This window comes from Pithys albifrons, chromosome 13 (assembly GCF_047495875.1).
Source record: "Pithys albifrons albifrons isolate INPA30051 chromosome 13, PitAlb_v1, whole genome shotgun sequence".
NCBI lineage: Eukaryota > Metazoa > Chordata > Aves > Passeriformes > Thamnophilidae > Pithys > Pithys albifrons.
In genome coordinates this window covers 6710467-6724689 of record NC_092470.1, presented here as the reverse complement: position 1 = coordinate 6724689, position 14223 = coordinate 6710467, and the positions used below count along the sequence as shown (strand labels likewise).

Below are 14223 nucleotides of genomic sequence, written 5' to 3'. Positions count from 1 at the left end.
CCTGATGACTGTAACAGAGAATTATCAGCAAGAAAAACTTTGCTCCAGATTGCTCAATCTATCAAGCCCTTGGGTAAAAATGACACAGCGTGAAGGATGGTAAACTTTACTGCAGTTTTAATGGGACCTGTGAGGTTATTAGAGTTGGAGCTCCTGGAGAAGTCTAAGTGGCCCTCCTGGGAGGGAGAAGGAGAATATCAGAACATGGTTACAGGAAAATAAAGGAAGGAAAAAATGTTTTCCCCCAAGCAGCTCCTTTGATATGTCCTGTTACAGAAAGGGGTCGAGTACTGGCCTGTACCATGATCTTTTCAGGCCTCACCTGCCTCAGACTTCTCTCTGGTCACTGTGGGACATACAGAGGAGACATCCAGGTCTCCAGGACAGCAAGGGTGCCTGGGCAAAGGCGTATGAACCTGGCCCACACATCACTGCTGTCCCAGCTTTGATGCTCTCCTGCTCTGTGGCCCCAGGCTCAAGCACCGCTGCTCTGTCCTGAAACACAGCCCTCAACACCCCACTTTTCCTGGCACCCTCTGGCCCAGCCCACAGGCAACCTGTGCCATGGCCTCATCACCCTCACAGGCAAGAATTTTTTTCCAATATCCCATCTAACCCTGCCCTGTGTCAGTAGGAAACGTTGCCCCTGCCCTGTCCCTCCAGTCCCTTGTCCCAGGTCCCTCTCCAGCTCTCTCAGAGCCCCTTTAGGCCCTGGAAGGGGCTCTCAGGTCATGGGATAGATCAGAACTTCTGCAAAATTCAAAGAAATAGGGTCCGCAAACAGAAGGTGCCACTGCAGGTGGTGCCACATTCTGAATTTCAACATGGCATCACCAATGTGATACAAGAAGCCTTCTACACCAGCTTGCATGTCTCCCACATCCTTCCAAAGACTGCCCACTTTATCCTGTCTTCCTTTTTTCGACAACACACCTAGAGAAGCTTTTCTTGTTGCTCTGGATGTCCCAGGCCAGGTTTAATTCATCAGGGCTTTAGCTGTCCTCTAAAGGCTTTCTGGCACACAGAACAGAGATCTGTCTTGTATTGTATCTTGACCTTCAAACTAAAGCCTCTGCATGGCACTCACACAGAGACCACAGCAATGAGGTGGTTGAGACCATCTGGTTGGACAAAAGTGTTTTATTTCTTCCATAGAACTGATTCAGTGGCTGCTTGGTAGGAAACCAGGGGTATCCCATGGGAAATTCAACAGGCAGATTTTTGTATTTTTGAGACAGACCTATTTCATCTCATGTTAGCAATCAAAATGGATGGAATTCAGCCCCTGTAGCTCAGGACCAGCCGAAGTCACTGTGGCAGAAATTCGTCTTTCAGACTGTTTTGTCTATACTACCCTCTAGCGGTGTTTGCATAATACAACTTCCCCTAATATTTTGGGGGGACTTCACTTTTTTCATGTAGTGTTTGAATTTTCTCTTGTTCTTATGACATCTTTTCTTTTTGAGGTTCACCAAGCAGATGCAGAGTTTTGCTTGGCCAAGAGATCAAACTGTTTCTGTCTGCCCCTGCAGACTAAGCAGCCTGAACACTGACCAACAAATTGCAGTGGACCTGAGCTTCTGAAATGCCAGCTGGGAAGCTGTGGCAAAAAAACACAACCTTGAAGGATCGTTTCACTTATTTGTGATACTGTAGCTGGGAACACAGTTGCTCAGTGGAAAAAAGAAGATGGAGCAGCATCTCCAGAGGACACCTGAAACAGTGGCATAGGCATCTGCCTGACAGTGAATCCAGACCCTAATCAGATTTAGACTTCAACATACCAGTGCTGACTTGATAGCAATGATGAACATCCTAGTAATCTTTTGCTCAGTTGTTCTCCTGTCTGTCCATATAATTCCATCCAGGCCCCAAAGTGATCAAAATATAGGCTAAGAAAGTGAAAATTCCAATCGGAATGTAGAGGGAAAGAGTGGTTATTTGTGTTCATATGAGGCTGATAACAGCAACCTCTCCAAGGATTTTGTTTGCTTGATTCTCCCTGGGGTGTTTCACTGGTCTCAGGTCTGCAGAGGTTTTTAAGGAGTGAAGTGATAGGAGGAATGCTGTCTACCTGGGAGAACGGAAGAGTTGGTGAACTCAGTTGGCTAAGTAAAATTTAAAAAAAAAGAAAATATGAAAGTTATTAGGGAGTGGGGGCAAACGCAGCATGTGTCTTTGCCAAATATGGAGCTCTAATTCTTTTTTTTTCCTTTTTCATAAGAAAATCAGGATCTTCATGAATATAAAGCTGGATACAAAAACCTCAAGAAATCAAAGATTTTATAGCTGAATTGCAATGTTCCTGTGGTTTCAGGTAAGAAACAATGTTGAAGGGGTGGTCAGACATTGGAAAATTAACTAAAAATTGGGGGTTTGAATGGGTTAGAGTCAAAGCAAAATTTAAAACAATGTGTAAACCTTGCAAAGTCATGCTATCACATGAGGGTAGAGGAGCAGAGAATCCTCCTCTCTCCTGCTGCCCACTCTGGAGAATCAGCCCAGGACATGGAGGGTTTCTGGTGCCAGCCCACCTGACCAGGGCATGTCCATGAGCTTCTTGTCAACCAACACCCCCAAGGTCCTTCTCCCCAAGGATGCTGTCCATCCAATCTCTCCCAGCCTGTTTTTGTGCTGGGATTGTCCCAGCCCAGAGGCAGGACCTTATACTTGGTCTTGTTGGGTTCCATGAGGTTTGCATGGTCTTATCTATTCAGTCTGGCCAGAACCCTCTGGATGGCATCTCTTCCCTCCGGTGTGTTAAACACACCATTGACTGGCCAGTAGCTACATGAGTCTTTCTTGCTTCTGTTTTCAAACATGAGTTATGTTTCCCCTTTTCCAGTCCATGGGAACTTCTCTGAATTGCCACAACCTCTCAAATATGATGAATAGTGGCTTAGAGACTTATTTCCCACAGGATCCACAGACGTATCTCATCACATCCCAAGGAGTTGTGAACCTTGAGATTGCTTGGATGGCTCTGAACCTGATCCTCTCCCACCCCAGGCAGTTCTTCAATCTCCCGCTCCTGCCTTTGCCTTCTGTGGCTTGGGCAGTGTGACTGGAGCACTTGCTGGTGAAGATCAAGGTAAAAAACCAATGGAATACCTCATCCTTCTCCAACTCCCCAGTAACCAGATCTCCTGTTTCTTTCCAAAGGGGACCCACATTTTCCCTTCTTCTTTTTTCAGCCCCAATATACCTATAGAAGCTTTTCTTGTTGCCCTTGGTATCCCTGGCCAGATTTAATTTTATCCATGCTTTAGCTCTCCTGACTTGATCTCTGCCTGCTTAGACTCTTTTCCTATATTCCTCTCACATTACCTGTCCTTACATCCACCCTCAGCTGTCTTCCTATGCCACAGTATTATGACTAGTTTTGACGACTGAAATTTTTTTTCTAAAGCAAATCCATAAAAAATTATCAAAGCCTCAGGATTTTTGGAAAACCATATTTGTAAGGGAATTTAGAGAAAGACACATGAAAGGAAAATAAAAAGAGCACTATGACAAGCAGTAGGATTTATCTGAACTATATTTTTCCGATTAAGCATCTGGCTACTTAAAGTCTCTCTGATTTTTCAGTGACAAGAAATAGGTACTTTCAGAAGATTACTTACTGTCTATTGTAGGTGAATTAAACTCCTTATATTTGGAATCATTTGTTCTACCCACCAAGAATGAAGGGTGAGACAACTTCAATGTGCTTTTGTTTGTGAGTGTTTCAGGGTTTTTTGACAGGGTAAATATATGCTGAGGATGGTATAGATGTCCTTCATACTTATTTTTGCTGATGGATGCTGGATTATTTTTCAAATAAGATTTGAAATGTGTTTGAAATGTTGAATTGGAATTGTTTTTCAAATAAGAAAAATTTCTTCATTGAAAGTCATGCAGCATACCTAAAAATATTGAATATATAATACTGATGAATGCAGCGATACTTTTTAACAATAGAAATACAGCTCTGATGCTGCTGGAGCAACCAAATATGTATTTTTTACAACAGAAAAGAATATGGCAAAACTTGTGACAGCATGGGATAAAACAACTTGATTTTTTATTTTCTTGCACAGACTGGAGACATTTTGGAAGTACTCTTGTGCCAGAGGAGAAACGTGGACATCAGCTCAGTTCTAGGTACTCTTCTTAGTACAGGAGTAGTAATCAGTAATAATTAAGGTGACTCTGAGTACATAAGAAATATTAATATAAATTACATGACAGGTCTGGTAATGCAAATTTCTGTGATGAAATTTTCGTTATTTGAGTCTTAACTGTTGAGGTCTTCGTTGCTGGTAACCCTCCCTTCTTTAACACTAGAACAAAAGTTATGGCAAATCAAGACTGGAAAAATGAAACACTTGTTACAGAGTTCATCCTCCTAGATTTCGGGAATAGTCCTGAACTCAATTCCCTTCTCTTCCCGATGTTTCTGTCAATCTACTTTGTGACCATAACTGGGAACACCTTCATCGTTGTGCTGGTGGTGGCTCATTGGCGCCTTCACACCCCAATGTACTTCTTCCTGGGCAACTTGGCCTGCTTGGAAATCTGCTACAGCTGCAATATCTTGCCAAGGATGTTGTTCAGCTATGCGTGTGGAGACAGACGCATTTCAGCCAGGGGATGTTTCACACAGTACTATTTCTTTGGCTGTTTGGGAGCTACAGAGTGTTACCTCCTGGCTGTGATGTCCTATGACAGGTACCTCGCGGTGTGCAAACCCCTGCACTACCCATCCTACATGGACACCAAGCTCAGCCTCCAGCTGGGTGCTGCATCCTGGATCAGTGGCTTTCTCTCCAATTCTATACTGACATTCCTGATTTCAAATTTGGACTTCTGTGGGCCAAATGAAATCGACCATTTTTTCTGCGACTCCTTCGCTATGATGAAGCTCTCCTGCAGTGACACTCGGGTTGTGGCATTTGTCACTTCCATAACAGGAGCTTTGTGCTCATTACCTCCATTCCTGTTGACCTTCTCATCCTATCTCTACATCATTGTCACAGTCATGAGAATTCCTTCTGCCACTGGAAGAAAAAAGGCCTTTTACACTTGCTCCTCACATCTTATTGTGGTGATTCTTTATTACTGGTCAATATTATCAGCCTATGTACTCCCTTATCACAATACCCAAATGTTGCCAAACAAAGTCTTCTCGTTTTTTTACACCATTCTCACCCCCTTGGTCAACCCTCTCATCTACAGTCTGAGAAACAAAGAAGTAAAGGAAGCGCTGCAAAAACATTTGAGTAAATTGATGGATTTCTGGGGGCTGCTTTCTGTAACAAAAAAATAAGGGGTAATAAACCTTAATGAGTTACAGTCACAATAAAATGGTATATGAATATAGTTAATTTGAATAAATCTTGGAAAGCTATAGCTGCATCTCTTAAAAAACAGAGGAACAAAATAGGTAAATAATCTTGCTATCAGTGGGGGCTGGTCTGGAAAGCGACAATGAATATGTAGTGAGCGCTGTAAAGTAAGCAAAATAAATCCATGAATGTCATTATATATGTTTGGATTTTTGTCTTCTTACCAGCCTCTTGCTTGCTTTTTCCTCACTGCAGCTGAAATTCAGTTCATGTTAAGTTGAAACACAGTTTACAGCAAAGAGACCGTTTTTTATTAATGTTATGTTCAGGTTGCTTTTAGTTTTCACACCTATGGTGTAGATATCTACGTCCAAGACAGTCATCTGGACACCTCTGATTACAAATTAAGAGAGTAAGAAACATTTCTCAGTTATGGTCCCTCTGATCTATTTTGGGAGTTTGGGTTTGGTTAATAAAAGCTATGATTTAGAGGGACTTGGTACAAGATACTAAAGAACATCTAGCCCATATAGAAGAACACGTACTGTAGACATCCAGTCTAAAATTCATTACATACTGTCCATATTTGGACTGACAATTAAAGCCCTAAAGTAAAAGCAAAATTCCCACAACAACATTACAACAGCTTCCAAAGAGGTTTGGCCACCCTGTTGATGTTTCGTGGACAGGGGGGAGATGAATGGAAAAGACCGTTATTACAAATCCAAAACAAGTTCATTTTGAATATTTTTATTGTCCTTGATAAAAAAAAGGAAATAGGAAAGGGTGTTTAGAACTCTGTAGATTATGTAGCTGTGATTGTTATGTATGTTCTAATAGTTGCAACTGATTAAAAAAAAATGAAATAGTGGTTAGCAAACTTCACACTTCACTGAAGTGTCCAAGCAGTGCAACAAGCAGCTGAGAAGAGGCAACACAGGAACAGGGATGATGGCCATGGTAAGGAAATACATCTTTTTAAAGCAGTTAAACAGCAGGAAATGGATAATGGGAAACATCCCTGAGGTCTAGAGGAGGGAACAGCTGAAGAGAGGATTAGTACAATTAGGAAGGAACAGGTACCACTTGTCACATAAAGCTGGATGAGGCAGGAAAATATATGCCTTGGCTGAGTTTAGGCAAATGAACAGAGTTCTGAACTCAAGGATACGCCAGGATACACTCAAGGATCTGTTCCAAAGCACTTATCTACAACAGGCCAAATTAACCAGGCCCAGGAATGTCTGTATTGCTGTGTTTACTATAATGGAAGTCCATTAACACTTAGACATCTGCAACACAAACTCTGCATGTGTGTCAGTCACCTGGTTTCCCAACATACTCAATGGAGAAAGACATTTCTACATTGCAACTTCTCTCCACATTTTGAACTTTTAAGGCTGTGGCGAATTACACTTTGGAAGTGTCAGCACCTCTCCTTTGATTATAGGGCTGGTGACTCTATGACAAGTTCAGATCCAGAAATTTAGGACTCAAATCACTTGAAAAATGTGGGTCTTCAGTGCCATTAGAGACACCAGGAGCATCTTAGCCGATCTCCAGGAATGTTCCAGAAGCAGCAGTTTCCCGTGGTCTCTATTGCATTTGCCAGACTAAAGCAGGTATTTTGGATACTCTAGAGCATTTTAAAAGACACTGGATATGTCAACAACAATTCAGCCACTGGATTACAGATGTCTGCAGTTAGATTTGGTGAATCTCTCTTTGATATGCCACCGGGTTTCCTTGCTTTGTATAAAACTCTTTTCAAAAATTAGTTCTGGAAACCTCACACTGAATTTCTAATTTTCTGAAGAGCTGTAGTTCAAGTGGGATCCATTTCACTGGAATTTATTTGTTAAACCACAGTTTCTTTAGCTAAATGACATGTGGCTGTTGTTACCTGCCTCATAATAAAAAGAGACAGCTGCCTTCAGAGGTGATGTACCCATCCTCTGATGTCTAAAACAAATGGTCTGATTTGGTTTGGGGTTCCTTTCCCTCCACGAAAACTGACCTGACTAATAATTCAAACAAGGCAGCCAGCAAAGGGTGTTTTTCTCCTCCCATTACCTTCAAATAGAGATTCACACTTTCCTATTTGCACTTTAAATTTACACATTATCCCAGTCATTGTTAATTTTATTGCCATTACTCATGTAAGATTAAAAAACGAAACTAAAGTTAACTTCCAGTGACTTAAATTGTTCGCAGTCTGCTGTCAAGGGAGATATTTTGCCTTCTGAGGATTCCTAGTAATGAGTCCAGAGGGGCATTCCTATCTCAGGAAGCAGTGTAAGATACCATGCAGTTCAGAACAGCTGAACCTCACTTCTTTTGGGGGGATCCTACAGGAAAGTACTCACAGGCCTGAAGTGTTGCCCAAAAGACAAAAATCATAAACATTATCTGAATTCAAGGATAAAGGCATCACATCAGAAAGTCTGGATTGCTTCTCATGAAACTTGAGGTATTTTCTATACTTTTTAGTAATGAAATAGAGATGGCTCAAGAAATTTTTAAAAATTGAGTTAATGTTTTGAAGAATAGAAGAGCATGTCTGTGAAAACTCCCTACATCTGCAATGCACTCAGTGGTGTCTGAGCCATATGATAAGAGACTTATGGAAATGTAAGAGATTCAAGTACTTATATCTTATTTTAGGTTATTTCTGAAGATTGTACAAAAATAACACCTGAGAGCTGCAATTCACAGATTGTAAGGGAAATGTAAATGGGTATCTCAGCTGCTGATATTTGCCATATGACTGTTTGCAGAAACAACACAAGTGTTTTTCTTGATCATTCAGGGAAACATTTCACTTGTGAAAATATGTTGGGGTTTTTTAAAAAAAAAACCAAACAACAAAACAAACAAATCTTTGCTGTTCTGAAATAAGGAGGGGTTTTTTGAAAGAGTTAAAGTAGTTGCATAGTTAGGGGAAACAAGGTTCTACCCACCACTGGCAATCAAGTCATAGAGAACTTCAGGAAACTGAATCCACCCAAACCCTTGGATGCAGCAGAAGGTGCTGAGGGAAGCAGCTGATGCGGTTGTAAGACTGGTATTTGCCACTTTTGACAAATTGGGAGAGCCTGCCAGTGACAGAGAAAAATAAAATGTGTCTGCTCTCAAGAAGCCCAAGAAAGATTGGAGGAATATCAGCCTCACCTCAGCCTTGAGGAAGAATATGGAGTAAATTCTCAGGGAAGTCATGCCCAGGCACATGAAGGGAAGGAAATGATGTGTAACAGCATAGATTTACCAAAATTGCATCATGTCTGACCACTCTGACACCTTCCCAACATGACATGACTCAGTGCATGAGGGCAGAGTGGTGGAGGTCATTTAATGACTTCATAGGACCATAGAGTATCCCAGAGTGGAGGGACTGGGGAGGGACCACACAAGGATCATTGAGTCCAACTCCTGCCCGTGCACAGAACACCCCAACAATCCAACCATGTCGCTGAGAGCGCTGTCCAAACACTCCTCGGGCTTTGCCAGCCTTGAGGCTGTGACTTCAGCAATACTTCAAAGAGCAGCCAACTGCATAAAGTGAGAAACACAATCAAGGTTTCTGACTTACCTTTGTAGTTCTCATAAAGACATGAGAACTGTGAAAGTAATTAAAATGTTTACCTTGTATATTGTTATCTATGTCATAAATATCTAAATATGGGCAGGGAGGCTGCAGATGGTTGACAAGAGCAGAGCTTTTCACTGAACTCATACACAATTGTCCAGTGACACTGAGTAAAAAACAATGATGATTTAAAAAAAAATCACAAAATTAGCAGGCCATTTTATATGTTAGCAATGGCAAGACCAAATAGCAAATTATGTGTTCTGTCCATCCTTTAAATTTCAACTCTATGGCTGCACCATCAAGTATTTTATTCTCCTTTATTTATTTGAAATCTGTATGTACATGCATGTGTGTGAGAACAGGAGGAAAATTGGGGTTTCTTTCTAAGAATAGAGCAGAGAATGTAATTCCATTTCAATTCTGAGGGAAATTAATTCTTATTTTGCACACAGAAAATTAAATAGGTGAATTGTGTATGGAAACATATTTCAGAAAATATCTGCTGAACTGAAATAAGAGGTGGACACAGTAATACTTAATCTTATTTAAAAATTAAGAATTTATCTTAATTCATTCCCATCCCTGGAAGTGTTCCAGGCCAGGCTAGATGGACCTTCAAGCAATCTGGACTAGTGGAAGGTGTCCCTGTCCACAGCAGAGTGTGGAACGAGATGAGCTTTAAGGTTCCATCCAACCCAAACCAGTCTGTGATTCTGTGGTTCTATGACAACAGACAAATGGCAAACCCCTGGTTCTTCTGCATGAAGCTCATTGTTTTTAATTATTACCTAATATTTACCATGTGTTGCATTTTTAAATGTGTCTCTAAATATCTTTTTTTGTCCAGCTGATCATCTCACTTACTAAATAAAACAACCAGTTTCTGAGCCACTTTCTTCTTCATCCCTAAAAAGACTTCTCTTCTCATGTCTCCCCTGTTGGCTCACAAAGGCTATGCTGTTTCTCTTTCACATGGAAGCCACTGAAGCCCTGGGGCTCAGAAACCAGACCTACTTCACCTTGCAGGGGTTCTCCCACCTTGCTGCTCTTCAGGTCTTCCTCTTTGTGGAAATTCTCCTCATGTTCCTCATCACAATGACAGGGAACTTTCTTATCATCATAGTTGCAACCACTGACCCTGCCTTGCACACCCCCATGTACTATTTTCTCAAAAATCTGGCTTTCATGGAAATTTGCTTCACACTGGACGTCGTGCCCAAGATGCTGGTGGATTTGTTGTTGGAGAGAAAGGCCATTTCCTTCTCTGCCTGTGCCCTACAGCTTTCCCTTGTCATACTCCTCCTCACTTCTGAGTGTTTCCTCCTGGGAGCCATGGCTTATGACCGGTACATGGCCATATGCCATCACTTGCACTACGTTGTGGGGATGAATAGCAGAGTGTGTTTTCACATGGTGATAACATGCTGGATTGCTGCCATTCCATTCTCCATCGGACTCACCAGCTGGCTATTCAGCTTCCCCTTTTGTGGCTCTAAGGAGATTGAACATTTCTTTTGCGATATTGCTCCTCTTCTGGATCTGGTCTGTTCAGACACATACTTATTCAAGCTTCTTTTGTTCATGGCCACCATTGTAATTATTTTGATCCCATTTGCCTTGACAGCAGCCTCTTACATCCAGATAACCCACACCATCCTCCAAATACCATCTGCTAAAGGACGGTGCAAAGCTTTTTCCACCTGTGCTGCTCACCTGGTGGTGGTGACGTTGTTCTACTGCACAGCTGGCTTGGTACACTTGAAGCCCAAGTCCAGTCTCTGGGCAAGAAGCAGGAAACTGGTGGCTCTTTCTTACACAGTTGTGACTCCAATGCTGAACCCAATCATCTACAGCTTACGAAATACAGAGGTAAAGCTTGCTCTGAGGAAAACTTTTGGGAGAGGACAATTTGTCAACAAGGTGACTCTGCTGGGACAGTGATTTTCTGAAAACTGTTCACAGTTGAAAAGTTAAAAATCAAAGAATTCATGCATCACTCTGTAAAGGCTTTGGCCGTTTTAGCTTTTGTTAGAATATGCAGAGAAATGTACATAGTCTGTATAAAGAATAAATGAATATATTTAAGGTAACTGTCCAAAATATTACAGAGCCTGCAAGAGGGGAACCTACAACAAATTTGGAGAGACTATTCACAAGGGCCTGGAGTCACAGGACAAGAGGGAATGGCTTCAAATTGACAGAGGGCAGGGTTAGATTAGAGATTAAGAGGAAATTCTTCCCTGTGAGGGTGGTGGGGTCCTGGTACAGGTTGTCCTGAAAGGTTGAGGACTCCCTATCCCTGGAAGTGTTCAAGTCCAGAGGGCTTGCAGCAACCTGGTCTGGTGGAAGGTATCTGGAAAAATCCACTAACCGATTGTTGGTGGATTGATATAGTTCATCCCATGGCAATCAGTTCCTCCCACCAGAAAGCAAAAAGCACAGAGAGTCAGTTGACTGGATATAGGAATGGGATTCAATTCAAGCTGCCATACCAGAATCCAGTGACCGTGACCCTACATCCATTATTTTATAGAGTGTGGTCCTCTGGCTGTGTGGGGTGGTTTGGGATCACACTGTATGATGTCACAGAACAGTTGAGTTTGGAAGGCACCTATCATGTTGTTCAATGCCCCTGCTCGATCAGGGCCACCTAAAACAGTTGCCCAGGATTGCATTCAGGTGGCTTTCAAATGTCTCCCAGGTGATCCCACAGGCTGCCAGAAGTGAGCATTGCTATTTGCAAATCTTTGAAACCAATAACAGCTCAAACTCATCTCTGAGATATACAACTCCAGACCCAACTCATTCATTCTGGAAACACAGGGATGAAAGACAACAGTATTTCAAGACACAGCAGTGGAGTGATGAAACATGTGACACCTCCTTTTTAAGGACTGCTTGAGAAGAAGGATTTCCCTAGGCCATCAGGCTATGCCATGGGAAAAAGCCACCCACTCCCAGTGGGAAGGCACTGCAGGGTATGAGGGACAAATCCTTGGTGGACATCTGTGCTGCAAATTTAAGTATGTACCTGTTTTCTACATCCTTGTCTCCTTGTTTCTCATCATTATGCTGCCTGGGCTCTTTCTGCTGATCTTGGCCTCAGCCATGTGAGGGAAAGGAGAGAAGGAATGCTAGGAAAAACCCAAGACTGGATAAAAGAAAAAAGCTTAGGAGAACAGAGATCATCATTTGAGATAAGTGTCAGGATGTTCTGAGTGTCCAGAACATCAAGCAGGGAAGTCTGGGGAGAAGTGAGTTTTAGGTTGGAATTGATAAGGGCTTATGGGGAAGGAATGGGTTGGAGAAGGGAGAATTTATATGAAAAGCCTGGGAATCTGGGAAATTTCCCATATTTTAAACAGGAAATACAGGACCTTTCACTTCATCAAACATGTCAGTCTGGAAAAGCAAAATTTGCAAATATTTGCTATGTGGTGACTCAGAGCTAAGCTGGGGGATAACACTCTGCAAGTGTGAGAAGGGTGAAGGAATGTGGGAAAGTGGGTGGTTTCCCGAAGAGGCAGGGCAAGAACTGCAGCCCCAGGGGAAAAGATTTAGGCAAGGGCTGCAGGAAAAGGCAAGTTGTTCTGAACTCTACAGGTAAGCAGAGCATATGGACACAACTCTTGAGACAGAGCAACCTTGAGAGAAGCTGAGGCATCCCTGGAGATCTCTAGTTCACCTCATCCTCAAAGCATGGTCAGCTGTTGCGGTGAGAACACATTGTTCAGGGCTTCACAGAGATGGGTCTGTCCAAGGACAGAGGCTGCAGAACCTCCTTGCATGACCTACTCCACTGCTTGACTGTCTTGAAGGTCAAAAAGTCATACATATGGTTTGTTCACCTTCTGCATCATCTGCAGCTTCTGCAGCAGCCAGAAAGGCTTTGTCTCTGACACCAAAAATGGGGAAATAAACTCTCCAATCAGTTTGGTGGTTTAGGAAGCCAACATTCCTTTATTCCACGCACTGTGTGGGAAATATCTCCACCCAAAATGCACACCCAGTAGCAAAACAGACCAGGTTATAGTCATGAAACTAATACATATTTGCTACATTTCTATTAACATATTCATTACATTCCTGAAGACATGCCTATATCCTAATTATTTATGTGGACTTATTTGGATATGAGCAGGGGTCTTTTGAGGGTCTTCAGTGGTCTTTTAGGAACATCTCATTCCCCAAACTTCCCTTTTATGGTTCCGGATCTTCTAATGAGTCTTCTGTCCTTAACAGTATCTCCAATATATGGTCAGGTCATGATGCATTTCTCTTACCATTCTTTGGCACTCTATTTTTGTTCTCAAAACTAAGATATATAAGACTAGTACACATTAATTAATTGATTAATTAATTAAAAACTTAAGACTAGTACATATTAATCACTGATACAGATAAATAAGGAAGCCTTAGCTGGCTCAAGTCTACTGGTCACAATGTATTGGGTTAGAGCAATGTTAATCTCTTGTATTCTTACTAAGCTCTATGTGGTAACCAAGGCAAACACTACTGTGCTAAAGGTAAAAGAATTTTCCAACATCTTCCCCCACTGCTGCATAGAACCCTTTTTTAAAAATATATACTGTGTTGGCTGCCGTCTCTGATCAGCTTTCCTCAGCTGGAGCGAGTTCCTGGCAGAAAGTGAAAGTTCCGGCAGGAGGTGGGGCATCCACGCACCGCAGCTTGTTCATCCGTTGTCACCCGTCGTGGGGCACACAGTCACCCCACTGGGTGCGGGGCCACCGCTGACCCCGCGGCCCCACCTCAGCACTGCCCCGCGAGTGACAAACTCGAATAAGGATATGAAAAGGTATTCCCTAACAATAGCAGAGTGGCGCAGCGGGAGCGTGCTGGGCCCATAACCCAGAGGTCGATGGATCGAAACCATCCTCTGCTAGCAGCTTTTTTTTTTTTTTCTTGTTACTTGTGGCGGCCGCCGTGGAGGGAGAGGCGGCGCGCACATGAACCAGTGGCCGGTTAGCTCAGTTGGTTAGAGCGTGGTGCTAATAACGCCAAGGTCGCGGGTTCGATCCCCGTACGGGCCAGAAGTGCTTTTTTCCAAGTTTTGGACTTCCTTTTTAGCCACTTCGGTTTTTTCCGAGTTTTGGACTTCCATTTTTGCCCTCCAGCCCTCTCTTCTGTAGCAGTGCCGGTGCAGTGAGAAAGCCTGTAGGACTGTAGAGACCCTGGCGGACGGTCTGCTGAGAGCCACTAGTCTCTCCCCCTGCTTTCCCTACTCCTCCTTTCACAGGTGTTCATTTCTGCTCAAGGATAAACTTCACTGCATGCTCATGGCAGGTG

At 42.7% G+C, this 14223-nt stretch overlaps 2 protein-coding genes and 2 non-coding genes across 4 annotated transcripts; all 4 read left to right on the top strand.

Moving 5' to 3' along the window:
* Window positions 1–4432: 4432 nt before the first annotated feature.
* Window positions 4433–6252, top strand: LOC139678183 (olfactory receptor 11A1-like). The gene is made up of 2 exons (XM_071568832.1): window positions 4433–5261; window positions 6197–6252. Exons 1-2 carry the CDS (start codon window positions 4433–4435, stop codon window positions 6250–6252), a joined length of 885 nt encoding a protein of 294 aa, XP_071424933.1.
* Window positions 6253–9870: 3618 nt separating this feature from the next.
* Window positions 9871–10857, top strand: LOC139678182 (olfactory receptor 10A2-like). Its single transcript, XM_071568831.1, has one exon. It carries the CDS (start codon window positions 9871–9873, stop codon window positions 10855–10857), a length of 987 nt encoding a protein of 328 aa, XP_071424932.1.
* A 2890-nt stretch (window positions 10858–13747) lies between these two features.
* Window positions 13748–13819, top strand: TRNAM-CAU (transfer RNA methionine (anticodon CAU)). Its single transcript has one exon. It is a non-coding gene; the product is annotated as a tRNA-Met (tRNA).
* A 74-nt stretch (window positions 13820–13893) lies between these two features.
* TRNAI-AAU (transfer RNA isoleucine (anticodon AAU)) lies at window positions 13894–13967 on the top strand. The gene has a single exon. It is a non-coding gene; the product is annotated as a tRNA-Ile (tRNA).
* The last annotated feature ends 256 nt before the right edge of the window (window positions 13968–14223 follow it).